This window comes from Rhipicephalus sanguineus, chromosome 2 (genome assembly GCF_013339695.2).
Source record: "Rhipicephalus sanguineus isolate Rsan-2018 chromosome 2, BIME_Rsan_1.4, whole genome shotgun sequence".
Classification (NCBI taxonomy): domain Eukaryota; kingdom Metazoa; phylum Arthropoda; class Arachnida; order Ixodida; family Ixodidae; genus Rhipicephalus; species Rhipicephalus sanguineus.
Window position 1 is genome coordinate 12,439,344 of NC_051177.1, and position 16,699 is coordinate 12,456,042.

Below are 16,699 nucleotides of genomic sequence, written 5' to 3' on the forward strand. Positions count from 1 at the left end.
GCAGAAGAAAAGTAGCCAAAGGAAAGTCGCCTCGCGAGCAACTCCTCCTTGAGTAGAGTCAGTAGAGTCGAGTGTGGTCAATGTGGTGTGTGGCTGTGTGTGTGGTCACTCGGCATTTTCGAATAATGCAATAATGATTCAATTTAGTGCTTTATCTTCCGAAAGTGTGCTGTTGCGCTTTAGTTAATCGTCCAATACATTCGCGATCGAGTCAGAGAATATCTATAAATACAGTTGTGCTGTGGTTGTGCGCAAAGAGTAGGCAAAAAAAAAAAAATAGAGCTAACAGCGTTACAGCCACTGACCTCCAGGTTACAGCCATTGCACAGTTTACCCTGCCAGCGCCTGTGCCTGCCGCGTGAGCGGCGTGGCGCCCGCCGAGCCCTCTCCCATTACTCTCTCGATTTCGCCCCCTAGACGCCGCTTGGAGCGCTGCCTTATTACCCTCTTGCAGACGACGCTCTACGCCGCTCGCGCGCCGGCCTTCGGCTCTTTTTCTGTCGTCTGCTAAAAAAAAGCGCGAACGTTGTTCGGAGTTGTTGCCATGACATTAAAAGAAGTAGTATTCATGTGTAAATAAAAATAAAGGTGAAATAAATTGTCAGTATGACTCTTACCGAAGTGATAATTCGTGTGCCAGTCACCTTGCAGACGACAAGTTTAACCCGTCGTCTGGTCGCAGAGGCAGTTGTAGGTCCGTCTGTTTGCTTCAGAGGTGATGTCCTCCTGCCTTTTCATCGGTCGCTATGCGCTGCTGTTGCGTTCCGTTCTGCACTTCTAGCCAACGAAGGAAAGAAGCAGGAGTGTCCTTTCACGAGATACCGGCGAACACGGAGCTACGTGCAAAGCACAGCTTCGTTCGTTTCCTCGGGGAGCATTATTAGGAGCGGCGAGACAAGCAGCACGTCATCAACAAGCGCGTCCGCAGCAGTGAACTTGGCGCAGCACCTACTGCATGAACTCTGCGCTTCGACGAAGCCGTTTCTGCCTACGACAGATGTACTAGCAGTTTCACTCGTCGCAGGATACATATCCCGCGTTGTGAACGAGAAAAGTGACTGCGAGCGCTGCGTGTCGCTGGTCTTAAAGGCAAAAGGGAGCAGCACTAGTGCTACGGACGGCTTGATTTCCCACCAGGACAGAGGTGGCTTGTGCTACCCCACTCCGGAGCTCGTGCGTGTTCGGATCCATGCTCTGAAGAGATTTGTGGAAGCGATGCTTTTGGACCGCGTATCTCTCCATAAGCCTCTGGAGACGTGCGTAATGAAGAGTAGATGTAATTGTTCGTTTACCAGTACTGCTGTGTGACCGTACGTTGCGACCAAAGCCAACGGCGCAAATTAATAGAACTGGTGTGCAGAAAGTTTATGAAGCCGCTGTTCACAAATCATGCTGTCGACTTCACCGACAAAAAAATCTGTGGCCAGGCTTTATCAAAAGAAGCCGTTGTCACGGAAGTTTTTGAAGCTTTGATGCTTGCACGATACGCTCACCTTCTCTGTGGACTGACGCAAATAAGCGGTTTCAGCTACTTCACCCGGTTGTTTCTTTACTTGTTCTGACATGGTTTGTTTTTACATTCGTCCTTTGTATATATAAAATTGCTGTCTCGTTTTATCACTTCCACCTGTGAATTTCATTTATATTTTGATCGGTATATCGATCTCGTCGTTCAGAGTACTTTCCTTCGAGCGCTTACCGTTAGGACGCTCTTTTTCGTGATGGGCTATCATAAACAAATAGGCGAATTCGGAAGTACCGAATACGAGTGAAAGAAATCTCATAAAATTAGAAAATGCGAGCGGCTGCGCAGCATTCAACCATAGCAATCAAGCAAAGAGAGAACGTGAGAGAGGGTAATACCCTGACGCCACCACGCGGTCACTCGGAGAAACAGACCGCCAATCGTAGAGCAATGGGAACTGGCGCGACGCAACAGGCACAGAGGAGGCGCTGACCCTGCACTTTTACCGCCGCGCCGAGCACGCCACCAACGGCGACCGGCTTGGTTTCGTTTTCAATCCACCTCTTCCGCACACGCGCTCTTCTTCTTCTGCTGCTGCTGCTCAACGAATCGGGCCGTACACACGTGCGATTGCGTAAGTGCTCGCTCGCTTTCTATATTATTTTATTGCTGATTCATTTGGACTACTTTCTCCTCTGAGCGTACATTGTGGTCGTCATGAAATTCTGCATCACATCTGATACATTTGTGTTGGAAAACGAGTAGCTCACGCATGTTTTTCTCGCGCATTCTCAGAGCGTGTGTGCGCATCGGTGTGCGTGAAAGGCAAGGGAAGCATTGTTTATCGTAATCGGGTATCGCCAAGCAAGGTCGAAGTTCACGATACAATTGGTAGTTGCGCTTGGAACATGGAGGCGCCCGCGACGTTACCACGGGTTTTCAACGATGCCGCTCGTTGAAAATTCACTAGTCCATGCATGTTCATTTCGCTTGGAACTAGAGTTATCTTACGTGAAAGAACTTCAGCGAATTTTAGATCGATTGATACAGGCTGTCGTGATTTTTTTGTTCTTTTGCTCGACCGTAGTTCGTTCTTTCTTGATTTGGTAAGCGTACCACCCTTGTGTCATCCATGGTTTCAAATTAAGGCGCATATGTCACCGTTTGTTCTTTGCACCATTTTACAGCACGCTTCGATTATAAAAAGGGTTCTGGCTCCACCCAGTTAAATGTCAGCCAAAGGGAACACAGACATATATCCTTGAATAACTTTTACCAGCGTTCTAGACACGTGACGTAATACTGGAATGAAATTAGCATGAACATTTTGATTTCAGCGATGCCATTTTTATTTTGTTGCACAGTTTGCAATGGGCTCGCCAGAAACCCATCTGGTCAGGGAAACTCATGGCGGGAAATAACGAGCACCGACAAATCGTAACAATAGGCCGACGTTTTTTATTTTATTGTTATTAGTTATTTTTACTTCAGCCTTGAAGGGCTATCGCAGGAGTGGGCAGTAGCAAATAAAAAATTGCACAAAAAAACAAGATGCACTGAACGTGAATATCAATGCAATAGGAATGCACAGTTCAGTAGTGTTTTTCCAGATTAAAACCCACTTCTGTTGTCATACATCATATTCACTGGCCTGTGTCAGTCAGCCCACATCTTGGGGCCCCGAAACCAGTTTCTCACCTTTGACCCAGCCTCAGCACATACAAAACCTTAGTCCGATTTTATATGCATGTGTGTATACCAGTGTTGCGGAATGGGCGCCTCCATTCCATTCCGGGGAATTAGAACTTACCACACTTCCATTCCTTTCAATTCCTGGGAATTAAAAAACTTAGCCCATTCCCACTCCGGGAATGGCCGAGCAGTTCAGTTCCATTTCTTTAATTCCTCAACGTAGGAAAGGCGTCCTGATACTTTTATTGAGTTGAGAATGAATGCCCCATAAAGCCGATGTCATCACATGCATTAAGAACTGCAAAAGTACACAAAGCACATTACCAAGGTCGAGGGATAGTAGCTTGGTGACATATCTCGTGCAGTACAACCACCCTATTAATTCCCATAGGGGCAGTTCTCCCGCCACCTATAATATTTGCATGGTCAACATGTTTGAACGAATGGTGATGTTTCAATATTGTTTAAGCTTAAAATGTGTTAATGCTAAAATGACGACATAGCGTATTTTTATGCTGACAAAAGTAGTGTTCAGGAAGACTAAGCAGTTTTGCCACGCGTCTGGAGCGGTCATAAATATGGAGAAAACTAAGATTTGGATACTGGGGAATAAGACCCTCTCTAGATCTGCTGGTATTAGTTGCAACAGTGCACCGCTCGGGCACCTTGTGCCTTTGTATCGAATACGGAACACTGGGCCACACTGCTCGTCAGCACTCACGCTTGTCAAGCACACCTCGCAAGCATGGATGGGGTGAGGAGAACTTTCTGTGTTCGCCTATGCGCAGGTATGCAATGTCTTCCTTGTAGCAAAGGTTATTTACGTGTATCAGGTACTAAACTGCTCGTGAGATAAAGATCAGGCTGTGCATAGAGTATTCGCCACTTTCGTGTGGGGGTATCAATGGGAACCAACGCACAGGGATAATTTGTTTCTCTCTTCATAGCTGCTGGGATAATGCATTTGTTTGTACACTAACTTATGCCTCGGTTTCTCTTTTACAAATTGGCAGATCGTTCGCACTTTTACATCACGGCTACCCTTGGCTCTGGCTAACTAACAGTGGACCTAGAGAATGCGTTGTGGCCTTCGACTTCGAAAAAACATGTACTCTGGCCTACATGACTAAATTGAGCATGATATTACAGTAGTAGCAATTAAAGGCGTAGCGAAATACGTTCCTTCCCAATGCCCTCATTGCTTGGCGATGCGGACACGGGTATGTGCCGAGTTGTAGCAACCGAGCAAAGAAAAGATGCAAGGAAAAAGGATAACGATAATAATGAAATGATCCCACCCCAGAGCAGTGGGAGTGCAGGCTGACCAGCTCGAGACTCGGGAACGCCTGATCTCCCGCGCTAGAGCAGCAGCGGTCGCTCGCAGCTTTTTGAACTTAGAAGAGGCCACCCACCTTTATTTTATTTTTATCGGTTCAAACAAATCTTTTTTCAACATGTCCGGCAATCGGTCACTAGTTCCTTGGCAATCACTACGTCATAAAAAGTGCTTAGGTGTCCTTGTGATTTTTAAATGCTGCAACAAAGGTCGCAAGCAGTGCAAGGCGCAAAAAGAAGCTTTATTTTGGTCTTATTCATCAAAATTTTGCTATGAAAGGGTATGAGCTAAACGGGCGCTTTGCCGTTTAGTTTTTAAAACTTGAAGTGAGAATGACGGCTGCTTCAACAGTTGGTTCTTAAAAAAAAAGAAAGAAAAAGTGAGATAAAACATTTGCCATCTACCTATGTGTTGCGCTTCACAGACATGAGCTGCTCGAAAAAGGTGCTTGACAGCCGATTTCACTTCGCTGTCATTATCAGGGATGCCGTAGAAAACATGCGTTCCAGGTCAGCTGATGTTGCATTCACAGTGAAAACTGCCCTTGCGAGGTGGGAGAGCAGGGGAAAGCGGCTTTCGTTTGCTTTTCAATAGGTCAGGGGCTTAACCGTGTCTGCGCAAATTCCCTCTGAAAGGTAAAGAGAAATTCCCGCTGCAGTAGATCCAGGCATATTGTCTTGGTGGGCATTATCATTTTGCCTGATGTTTTTGAACATCAGTCTTCTTGGACCTGCTTCAGAGTCTGCATTCGCGACATTGCTGGCGCTTTCCTGCCCTAACAAAAGAGGCCCCCTCCCCAGCACAGCAGAACGCATCTGCTCGGCTGTTGCAGCTGAACACCAAGAAGATTTATACCGTGGGTCTAGGAGGGCATCCAACAAAATAACAGAGTCAGTCCACGTGCTTGCGAACCGCTTCTCCAGGCTATGTTGTAGGCCTTTAACCGCCTCTTTGCAAAGAAGTGTGCTTTGCTTAAAGGCCAACTCCGGCGATTTTTCGAGGTCATTGGATCTCAATAAAATTCATTGTGTACGTTCCTTTGCACGTTTCCGTCATTTATACCAAATTACAGGTTGGAGAGATACGCAGACTCCTTACAAATGGATTTTATAGATTGCCCCGACTCTCCCAACTGGCTTCCCACAATTATTGGCAACATTGTGTGTGTGACGTCATTTACGGCAAAGCGACGGAAGTGACGAAACCGAAGTGCCACTACATCGTCTGCTGTCCACAAGGCAGCGATCGCGTGTGTTTGTCCAACGCTTGCTTGGTTCGGCGTGCGAATTTCAGTTGTGGGCCTGCGTGCGATGGGTGGCAAGTGGTGTTGCGTTGTGGCTGCACACCATTCCCCGTATGATTACCTGAACAGTCACGAAACACTCGCAGCTTACGATTACCCTTCGTCTCGATATTAGACTGTTTCAGCTAGCAGTGCGCTGGTTTGCCACAAGTACACTGCGGTAATACCTTACTGGCTGAAGAGTGCACATGCGTGAACATTGCCGTACAGAAACATTTACTGTGACGTAAACAAGGTCCACTGTGACCGGGAATATCCATGTACTGTAAGCTGCGCGTCGTGCGAAAGGTTGTTCGTGCTTGGCTTATATTTATTTTGATCAACCTCACCGTCACGTTGTCAAACGCCGATATCCACAAACTTATGAACTCTTCCCATCGCATTGTTAAAAATTTTTAGTTAGTCCGCAAACTTCAACGTTGGCACTTCACCCGATTGCGGCAGCCACATAATTCAGCCTGCTTCAGACACCTAGACAGGTGGTGCCATCTGGAATTGGAATGCGTAGCCACACATGCACATGACTAAACAGGCATGTTTTACTTCATCGTAGAGGAATGGCTTTTGTAATTGGCCTCCAAATGTGTCTTCATCGCAGCTGTCATTGTGCGAAAGCTTCGAGGAGCATATGCATGCAGCAAGGTCAGTCACAGACTTGGTATGGCTGTCGCGGCGTGGTCACCTTTCTGCTGAGCGTCTGCTTTTCGCAGCTTTCATACTCCGCTGGAGGAACCGGCATGCCTTGCGCAATTTCCGGTCTTCAACAAGTTTTACGTCACGCGAAGACAGACTGTTGGTTGGGCTTCGGTTTCGGTGTTGCGCTTTTTTGCTTATTTGAAATTATTGTGCAATTTGTCGCGTACCTCTACTATCGGGCCCGTGAGAGGAGCGTATCAGGAACATAGAAGCACCATTACTTTGACATGGTCAAAAAATCGCCGGAGTTGGCCTTTAAGGTTTCCGCAAGGGGAACTTCAATATTTCGCAATGCGGGAAGCAATAGCCCGGCTGTCTTGTGCCTTTTCTGCAGCAACTCCGTGGCTTCCTCTACAGGGGAGAGAAGATCAGTCAAGTCTGTCGCCAGCCTCAGTTCATATTTAGACAGTTTAATCTTCTTGCACGCGTGCAGGGTTTCTGTCAGGCCTGGATGACTTGAAAAAGTGGTAACAAGCTTTCTCATCATTCGCAGCTGCGGGTTCCACCTCGTCGTGTTGTGAGATTCCAAATGTAGACCGGCCACATTCAACACTTCTTCCGTGTCGGCGGTGCTCTTGCGTATAAATGCAACGATGGCGCCATATTTTCATACGACTTCCTCGGCATTTGGGTCCTAAAATAAAGTGAGGACGACAATTAGTGAATATTGACACTGCAAGTACAGGTAGCGCAAACGGCAAACATGCAATACAGTAGAGTTCCAGAAAGAGAATGACGACATATGTAATCATACGGTATTGCAGTCGACGACACACTGACACTCTTCAAGACTGCATTAGACGATATAAAGAGGGGACAGACACAGCCGTTTTCTCTAGCCCTACGATAAATTGAGTCCACATCAACGCATAGGCTGCACCTTCCTGTTCTTTAGGAATAAACCGTGCACGTAGTGTCATGGCTTCGGCACTCCGGCTGTTATTATCTTAATGAAATGGGCTTCGTGATTCAAATAAAACATACTGGTAGCAGGCTGCTGCCTTGCTGGCTGGTCTTATATTCCAGGCAATTGTATTTACTGGCTGAGTAATTTGCACTAAAAGCAGTGATGTACGCAGGATTTCATTTTCCCGTGTGGGGAGGGAGGGGTGTAATAAAAAAATAAATAAAAAATAGAGGGATATCAAAGGAGAAAAATAGCAAGGGGCACAAAATACAATGAGGCAAAAATAGCTTGAACAAGGAATCCAAATCCAAATCTTTTAAAATGTACTTCGGGACACCGTGGTCATTCGTTACGTGACGTACCAGTTTTCTTCATTTTTGTTTGTCCTTAGATGTATTTCAGAACGGTTGATTGACGTGGTGAGAGCAGACCTAGAAGTCGCATAAGCTTGGTGCCTGGCCTGCGGCAGAAAAATGATCCGCAGCCGCTATTTGATGGGAAGCAGAGTTCGTGGCCTCGGCAATGGCAGCAAATGCACCACGAATCCTCAAGATGAAAAAGTGAAGCACGCTTGGAAATTCGGCTAAACATGAGCTGGGGATAGTTGCATTATGAAGCTTTCAAGCATTGAAACTGTGATAACCACAGTTGTCCGCCCTCACTTTTCAAACTATAATTATTATATTCCTACTTGCTTTGTCCGTGCATTCATGGCAAATTATTTAAGAAAGGTAGGCGCAAACAATTGTTCATGAAAATAGTAATAAATTAATGACGTATCTATCAATGCACATCAGATGAAACCAATAAGTTATTTAATAGCGCATACCTGCCGAATGGCGTCTTTTACGGCCAGGTGCAGGCTGTTGGCGGCGCAGCCAAATCGAAATTGCTCCAACTGATGGAACTCGCTTAAAAGCGCCTTCGTAAAGCGTTCCGGGCAGTCGTCGAAATTGTCATCATCATCGTCCTCTTCAGTCTCCCACCCGGTAAATGCAAATGCATTTATCATTGATGAAGCGTTATGTGTCACCACATGAAGGACCTGGAAAATAAAATAAAAACAGTTAACGATGATAGATATTTGACCTTGTCAGCGGTGTTCCACTGCAGCAACGTTGCGTCACACTCGCAGTGGATCCGAGCACCTGTGTGGCTCCCCGTCAGGGGGGTGAAACTGAGGAAGTACGTGTGAGCCGCGAAGTCGCTTGCTTCGACAGCCAGGAAGCCCTTCTTTTTCACGTCATTCATGTGCTCCCTTAGACGTCGCTCGAAATTTCCGCTTTCACCTACGTAGACATAATTGCAATCAGTGCAAGGAATCTTATACACAACGCCAGGGTACTTTTCCTTTATTTAGTTTGTCCTTGACGCTGACAAGCTCGTGACGTAGCTTGTGGCTCGGAATATGGGCGACTTGCACATTATATTCATGCAGGACGCATGCCAACGCTTCACTGATGCCTGGAATGTACGGAATGGAGGCATGACGCTGGCTGAGGGACTCGCGTGGCTTAGTCGGGCGCAGGGCTTGTTTCTCGGACGAAGCAATAAAACTTCTGGGGTACTTGCACGCACCGAGTTCGCGTCGGATGCATGCTAAGTCGGAGTCCAAGTCTTCTGGCTTGCTGCAAATTCTGTGGGCCCTGTTAATTAAAGAAAAAGCCACAGACCGCTTGTGGCTTACAGGGTTGACCGACGCATAATGAAGGTAATGCCCACTATGTGTGTCCTTTCTATGAACTTTGAACGACGCATGTTGTCGGTCCCGCTGTACCACTACATCAAGAAAAGGTAGACGTCCTGAGCTCTCCTCTTCCACGGTGAATTTTATAGCTTCCTCAATGCTGTTCAAGTGGTCGGTGAATGCGGCCAGGACATTTTTCTTTTATGCAAAAGTAATCATCAATGTAGCAGAAAAGTAGTTTCGGAGGAGGGTAGAAGGAAGCCAGAGCCCGGCTTTCCAGTGATTCCATAGCCAGGTTTGCCGCAGTTACGGAGATCGAAGCGCCCATAGGGGCTCCATGCAGTTGCTTGTAAATGACACCACGGAAAATAATGTATGTATTCTTCAAACAGAAATCCAGTAGTCGTGCGAGATCCTGCACTTCAAACACGGTACGCTCGCCCAGTTTCTCATCAGCCTGCAGGGCAGCTTTGCAGGCGCTCGCAGCAAGTGCCACAGGAGCACAGGTAAAAATGGAAACGACGTCGAACGACACCATGATTTCATTGTCATCCACAGTGAGATGGCGCACCTGGTCAGTGAAGTCCTGCGAGTTACGGATGAACGTGGGGCCACTTCCAACCATTGGAGCGCACGCATGGTGAAGGTAACTCGAAAGTTTGCAGAGAGGGGAATGCATGAAATCCACGATGGGTTGCATTGGCGTGCCAGACTTATGAATTTTGGGGAGGCCGTACAGTGCTGGAGCGAAGCCGTTGTGGCAAAGAAGTGAAAAAAATCACAGCATATCCACGGAGTGAATGATGATGAGTGGGCGAAGCTGCGGAGGTTCATCGGTAAACCGTGAATCTTCCGTGAATTCTGCCCAGTACATCATCACCGACGTGAGATCGGGTGCGTTTTATACTAAAGGTTCGATGAGAGTTATGACGACTTGCAGCTCACTTTAATTTTACATGTACGCTGTGAATTTTCATTGTTTAATCACACACAGGAGAAATCGCACACACGCACTACCTTGGAGGTCAAAATCCAGTGCCTATATATACGGGGTGGTCAATGAATGGTTGTGCAGCGCGAGCGGTCGGTTTTTTCAATCAAGACGCTGCCTGTGTCGGCGCCGCTGCACCGCGAGGCAAGATGGGGGGGGGGGACCGTAGGAGAGGAGAAAGAGGGGGAAGCGTAGGAGAGGAGAGGGCGATACATATCACGTACTGTCGCAGCGCATTGTCTTTAGGGAGCCTTCATGTGTGCATGCCCCCTCCGTTTTTAAGACTGGTTATGGGAGAGGGGAAGTGTAGAGGGGAAGGGAGAGGGAAAGGGGTAGAGGACGTGGGGATGGTGAGGGGAGTGGAGAGGAGGTGTGTGGAGAGGGTATGCGCAGTAAGGGCGGTCACGCCGCACACCACCACCACCGGACAGATACTGCCGTTTACTGCAGGCTGCCGGGAGATACGCCGGACAACGGAGATGTGACAAGGTTAGACTAAGAGGAGCTACGCCCCTAAAATAAAGGGCCTTGTGTTGCGGATGCATGTAGCGGGAAACGTCAGCCAGAAGCTTCTGCAGTTCCCGTACCATTTTGAGTGTGGGGTCACGTCTGAGGACGGCATAAATGCTGCTATCTTGGATGAGGTCCGACATCTTGCTGATGTAGTCAGTGGTGTTCATAATAACAGGGGCATTCCCTTTGTCAGCTGGCAGTATCACAATACCGGGATTCTTGCGAAGATTCCTGATTGCGTTAAGCTGTTCGGGTGACAAGGCTGAGTGGGGTTTGCGCAGGAGCTTGACGAGAATGCTTACCGCACGAGTACAGGCCTCATCTCGCTCGGAGTCATCCACCTGACCAGTAGCATGCTCCATGGCACAAATCATTTTCTTTGGGTCAAGTGCAGCACTCGTGTTCAAGTTCAGTCCGAGCATGCTCATCTCGGGCTGACTGGGAGTGTACGAGTGCAAATTGCACACCACTGACCTTGCTCGGTTCGATGTGTTATTCCTGTGGCGAGGCTGTAGGCGATCCAGTTTGTTCCGATGTGTCTGTTCACATCGGGAGAACTGTAGTCTAGCGTTGAAGTTCTTCAAGAAGAATTCTTGAAGAATCAGCTCTTCTTTGCTCGCCGTCGCCTTGAATACCAGTGTCTGGATGTTTTCGCCAGTATTCAGCTACACGCAAACTTCAAGGCTCAACTACAGTTCATCGGCCATGCAAAAGACAGAAAGGCACAGGAAATAATCGAAGCCTTGCATATTATACAATACGGGCCTGATAAGTGTATCAGTAAAGCTTCGTTACACTTGTACAAGAAAGAAGTTGAATTTCTTGTTTGTTACGTTGTCTTACACAATATACGGTAATGTTTGATGGTGCGCATGCACTTTGCTGTTGTGGGAAAGAGCTGTCATCCAAATAAATCAGTTTTTAGTCTGCGCTGGTCTCGTCCACTTCTTTCTTCTTGTGTCCTGTATGTAGGCGTAGTTTTATGTTTTCCGTAAAGAGGACAGCATAGGTAACCACGTGTTAACAAATAAATAAAGCCAAGCCACAGTCCGACAGTCATTTGAGGTGACTTTCGAGATAACCTTGACTTCTTGCAGTGTTACACAGTTATTGCCTACCTTATGTATGAAGAACACTTCTGGGATTTCACGAGCCGTCCTGTCTCTAAAACTTGCTAGCACCATTGCACCAGATAGCTGGGGGTGCAAGCGCATGCATGGCAGTGAAGTCCCAAATTGAAATACCAACTTGCCCAACAATCAGTCCTTCTAAGGGACTGGAAATATGGCTACGAAAGAAGGGGAATTGTCCGAGGGGCTCGTTTTTCTGTATTATGCACAACTAATGAAACTGACAGACAATTAACCCAAGGAAACCATAGGGAACATCATTGGTGAAACTGTAGTGTAATGATTCTCACTTACATTGAAAGGAATTAAAGTGGACGAAAAATTACCCTTTCTGTATGTGGGCTCCGAACACACAACCTTCGAAATATGCGTCCGATGCTCTATCTGAGCTACGACGGAGGGCGCTCCCTTGTCCACTTTTCTGTGGGGTATTTATATTTGCTTAATACGTACGAGTGTTAGCCAGTGCCACTCGTAGCCCAGGCGGCGAGTGTGGCACACCTTTTTTTTTTGTGCCAGAGGGCATCGTGGGGCACGTGATCTTCACACGAGGTGGCGGCTTACCAATAAACCCTCGTGTCCACTTTAATTCCTTTCAGCTTAAGTGAGGATCATTACACTACAGTTAAGAAACCACCAATAATGTCCCCCATGCTTTCCTTGGCTTAATTGTCTGCTGGTTTCATTAATTGTGGAAATATGGCTAGAGGCACATACTGATCTCAGTTCCATAGTGGCCATTGTTACTGCATCTTGCTTAGCACATTTCAGGTTCTTTTCAATATTCTTCAGTAACATTTGTGGAATGCGTGGATGAAGTGGTGTACTCCATTCTGCTGACCTGTGGCAAAAGATATATTCACTTGACGGGCCTAAATGAGAGGCTGAAGGAACATCACCATAACGTGACGACGTCGGGCCACCTGGCACTACACTGCCGGGATTGCAGTTGTAATCCTAACTTTGAGCGGACTTCCATGGTGTGCAGAAGCTGTTACAAGACAGCGCATGAAATAGTAGAAGCTCGCAAGATTGACAAGGTGTTAGTGCTCCTTCGATCTTGTTTACAAAAAAAAAAAGAGCACAAATTTTTGTCATTAGATAATAGGTGAATGTTGTATTCTGGAGTGGGTGACTCGGTACAGCACGTTTGTGGAAGGGTCTTTTTTTTAATGTTTTCTTGTTCCCCCTTTTTTTGGGATGATATTGTGTCCAATATTGATAGGTTTCCCTTAAATATTCAGGCTGACCCCAATATAAACTGTTGAAATCAGCACTCCATCCTATGTATTCTTGTTTTCTTGTTACGTTTATGCTGTTATACTGATGAAGTATCAGTATTCATTCTCCTCAAAGTGAATGCACTTTAAAAACAAGAAAATTCTTTCTTTTTGTTACTTACAGCATTGTACGTGATCAGCTATGGATGGCTTTTGCAACACATCATTTTGGGTGAGTACTGCCCACTTTTCTGTAGCTGCAAAAGAGTTGCGCCAGTTGGCACCTAGAGAGAACAACAAAGCCTGGCACAGGACGCAAGAGGACTGGCTGCTCTTTCATCCACTTCCACGCATTCTTCTTAGCTCCAACATTTTATTCACTCATTTCTGTTAACAAGTGTGTTAGTATTTCTTTCCTCATGCAAATGTTATCTTTGCTGTGGAACGTCAAATCTTTGTCAAAATGATTTTTGCCAGATAGGTCCCACACTTTGTGTGGAATGTCTTGCTCTGAGAGATACCATGCTGAGAGTGTTTTTTTGTTGTTGTTATTGTTGATGTAGACGGAAGTAAAATTTTACGTTTATATATAAAAGAGTGCATGTAAAATATGTTATAAAGTGAGTGGACAGGAGCTGTTCACTTCAATGTCACTATGTACTGTGTCTGTACCAAACTTTTTCTATATTTGATTTATGATGTTACGAATGTGGTTTCTTGTCAACATTTACAGTAAGTGTGCTCAGCAAAAAGGACTGGCTTGTTGGTCTCCCAACATCGGTGGAGTAAATCATGGAGGGGGATAGGGTAAGGGGGGTCCTGATCCCCCCCCTGATTGAGACTCCCCTTGAAAGTGTACCCCCTTGAGATTTAGCTTGCTAGCATCATATTCGTATTGCTGGACAGTTAAATATAGTGCACTCTCCATAAAACCAACTATGAAATAAGAAGCCCTTCCAAAGATCAGAAACGAAGTACAAAAGTGAAAGCTACTTTCCATTTCAAAAAGCACTGTAGAGCACGAGCTTTCTGAAACGTTACGAGTTACTTCTGACGTGCTGCAAGTGTTTATTATGCTAGGCTTTAAAACGCAAGGTAATCAACCTTTTTCAAGATGCCGTGGTGCATGCGTCCTTCCCCTAGCGGAGAAGTCACGAAACATCCCTCCATCTTGGAGGCTTTGCTTCTGGCGATGCCGGTTGTCCCAGCCCCTACCAAACCCTACCAGAACGGCAGAGGGCAGCACAGGAAATGGAAAAGGCGGATTAAAGAATCCCCAAATGTCTACCATTATTTATTTATGTCGGCAGTTTGGTGGAAGCCATTGACGATGAATGAATCCGATTGTTGGACTATGATTATGTTTAATCACAAAAGAAATTGTTGGGCAACGTAAACATTCCTTACGAGCAAGTTATCGTGGGAGGCTATTTTTAACAGGTTTTGACGATGGGGAACGGAGCTGAATTTAAAGAAAAACTGTACTTTTGCACATGACAGAAAAAAGTGCTAGCATTTTCACTTGATGATTGAACCCATGTGACATATTAACTAGAAATATGCTAGAGCACATCTATGAGCTACGCCTATTAACTAACTTCAACAACTTTGTACTATATTGGCTGTTAGGTAAAGTTCCCCGACCTGGTGCTGAGGCCCATCTTTGCTTTTTAATATTTTTTTTTTTCAATTTTAATTTTTGTATAATTAAAAATCAAACCTAGTATGTTTGTAAAACGAAAATGGCCACCATGGTAAGATGTGTGTCCCCCCTTGCAATTTCTCTGGATTTACGCCATTGCCCAACATACCATTGGAAGTTTTCTAACGGGTAGAAGCAGGATACTTGCTTCAAGCATTTTTATGGTTACTGAATTGGGAAGCATTGGCAACAGTAAAGTTGGGGAAAATTTACTGTAATCAGAAAATAGTGTGTCATATTGAAGTTTGCTGAAGTTTATGTGTTGAATCTAAAAAGTAAGTAATCGCCATTACTAATGTGAAGCCAAGCTTTAAAAACAACAATATGGCCCTCCTCCCACGTTGGAAGTTCTGGCTAAATAGTGCTGCGTCATTCTTCTGAGTGCAGCATGTCACAATGGATGCTTTAGTAACATCTTTGCATTTCAGTTAGAATGTTAAACGAAGCTTGTTTGGTTGATGAAGGCTCGGAGTATTATCAGTTCATATGGCACATAGATGGCCAGTTTTCACGTGCAAGGCTGAAGGGGTTCGCTCTATGCACGGCTGGTGCAGAAGCCTATTTCCGGTTCCAGCCACACTCGGTTGTACCATGCACGTGTCGACGTCCCCTTCCCGTAGCGCGAGTAATCGCAGCTATGGTGGGTTTGGGCAAATAAGGCTAGGTCAACAAACAACACTTTGTTGCCATGCTAGCAATAACGCGTAAACATCGCTTAGAGGGATAGTCCACTCTATGTAGAAAACAAAGCGTCAGGATTACTCCTTCGTTCGATCGATGGCTTGCGGGACCTTGGGGTGCAGACGGTGACCACTGGCACAAGAGTCTCTCTGTCTCGTCCCCCTCCCCCCTGCAAGGGTGGTTTCACTCGCAGGGGAGGAGAGCAGGGAAACGAGGAGTAGTGTGGACTAGTGGCGGGATTGAAGGGCTTCCTGGAAAAGGGGCTGTGGTGCTCCCTCTCCATGGGGCCGGTCCGCGATCTGGCGCGTTAAGGAGTGCTCTACCACAAGGCATGACCGAGCACAGCACATAGATAGCGAAAGTGACTTTGAGAGTGCTCGCTGAACTGTTTTTTTCATCACATATTTTGCTAGTTTCTCCCACAGTGGCTGTTTTTCACAAAGCGATCTATCACGGTACTTCGTATGTCGATTTTCCATTTAAATACAAACAGTCTGAGAAACAGGAAAATAATATATTGTTGGAATCTACTGATGATGCGTTTGATTTATTGACTTGCTGGGACTTGGTGCTGAAGTGCATACAGTATAATGTTTCTTGAAGGGCATAAACCTGAACTTGTTTGCAGATTGCATTGCTGTGGTGAAGGTGTCATTATATATCAGAGATGACATCTTGTATGGGATGCTTAATGAATTTTCTAGTGTTGGTGCACATTATGAATTGATTGTTTTTAGATGTGTCGATTGCCTCAGTTTGTCGCCTTCATCAGGCAATATTCAAAGGGATAACTCTTTTTTCTTTTCAAGAATTGAAACCTTCATGTTGATATCAAATGGTCACTGCTGGAATAAGAGTTTCTGCACCTTGATGCAAATTTGTGCCAGTCTTTTATGGAGCACTGTAGATGAAGTGACAGCCGTAAAAGTGGTGATGAGTGGCATTGTGCAGAACACATCATCCTCCTGGGACACGGAGGTGCCCAGTGTGAGCCCCTGTTTTGAGCACACGGCCCTTGTGTGGCTGCCCTGCTCGGTGGCCTGGTTGCTGGGGCTCTGCGAGGCCTGCATTCTGGCTCACAGGGACGACCGGGCCAACTCGTACAGCGGGCTCTTTCTCACTAAGCTGGTGGGTGGGACACATTTGCTACTGCATGCTTACAAGACCAGTGTGCAGGGCCGTCCAACGACAAACATGAGGCGTTCCTGTACTCTGCGCAAAATGCAATGTTTAGTTTATGGACTTCAAGTGAACAAGCACACAGCTTTTCATCCAGTCTACCCATGCTCCCTCTGTGAGAATAATAAATTTCATCCTATAGCTGCAGAACAAACACTTTTTTTTACTCATTCTTTCTCAAATCAATAAGAGAATGG

At 46.1% G+C, this 16,699-nt stretch overlaps 1 protein-coding gene across 1 annotated transcript in view; it reads left to right on the top strand.

Annotated features, from left to right (window-relative positions):
* Positions 1 to 2,041: 2,041 nt before the first annotated feature.
* Positions 2,042 to 16,699, top strand: part of LOC119382421 (multidrug resistance-associated protein 1) — a 351,316-nt gene continuing 336,658 nt past the window's right edge. The window contains exons 1-3 of the mRNA XM_037650116.2: positions 2,042 to 2,099; positions 13,125 to 13,172; positions 16,275 to 16,451. Of these exons, the coding sequence (XP_037506044.1) occupies positions 13,143 to 13,172; positions 16,275 to 16,451 (207 nt within the window). The 5' untranslated portion in view covers positions 2,042 to 2,099; positions 13,125 to 13,142. The remainder of the gene's footprint in view (positions 2,100 to 13,124; positions 13,173 to 16,274; positions 16,452 to 16,699) is intronic.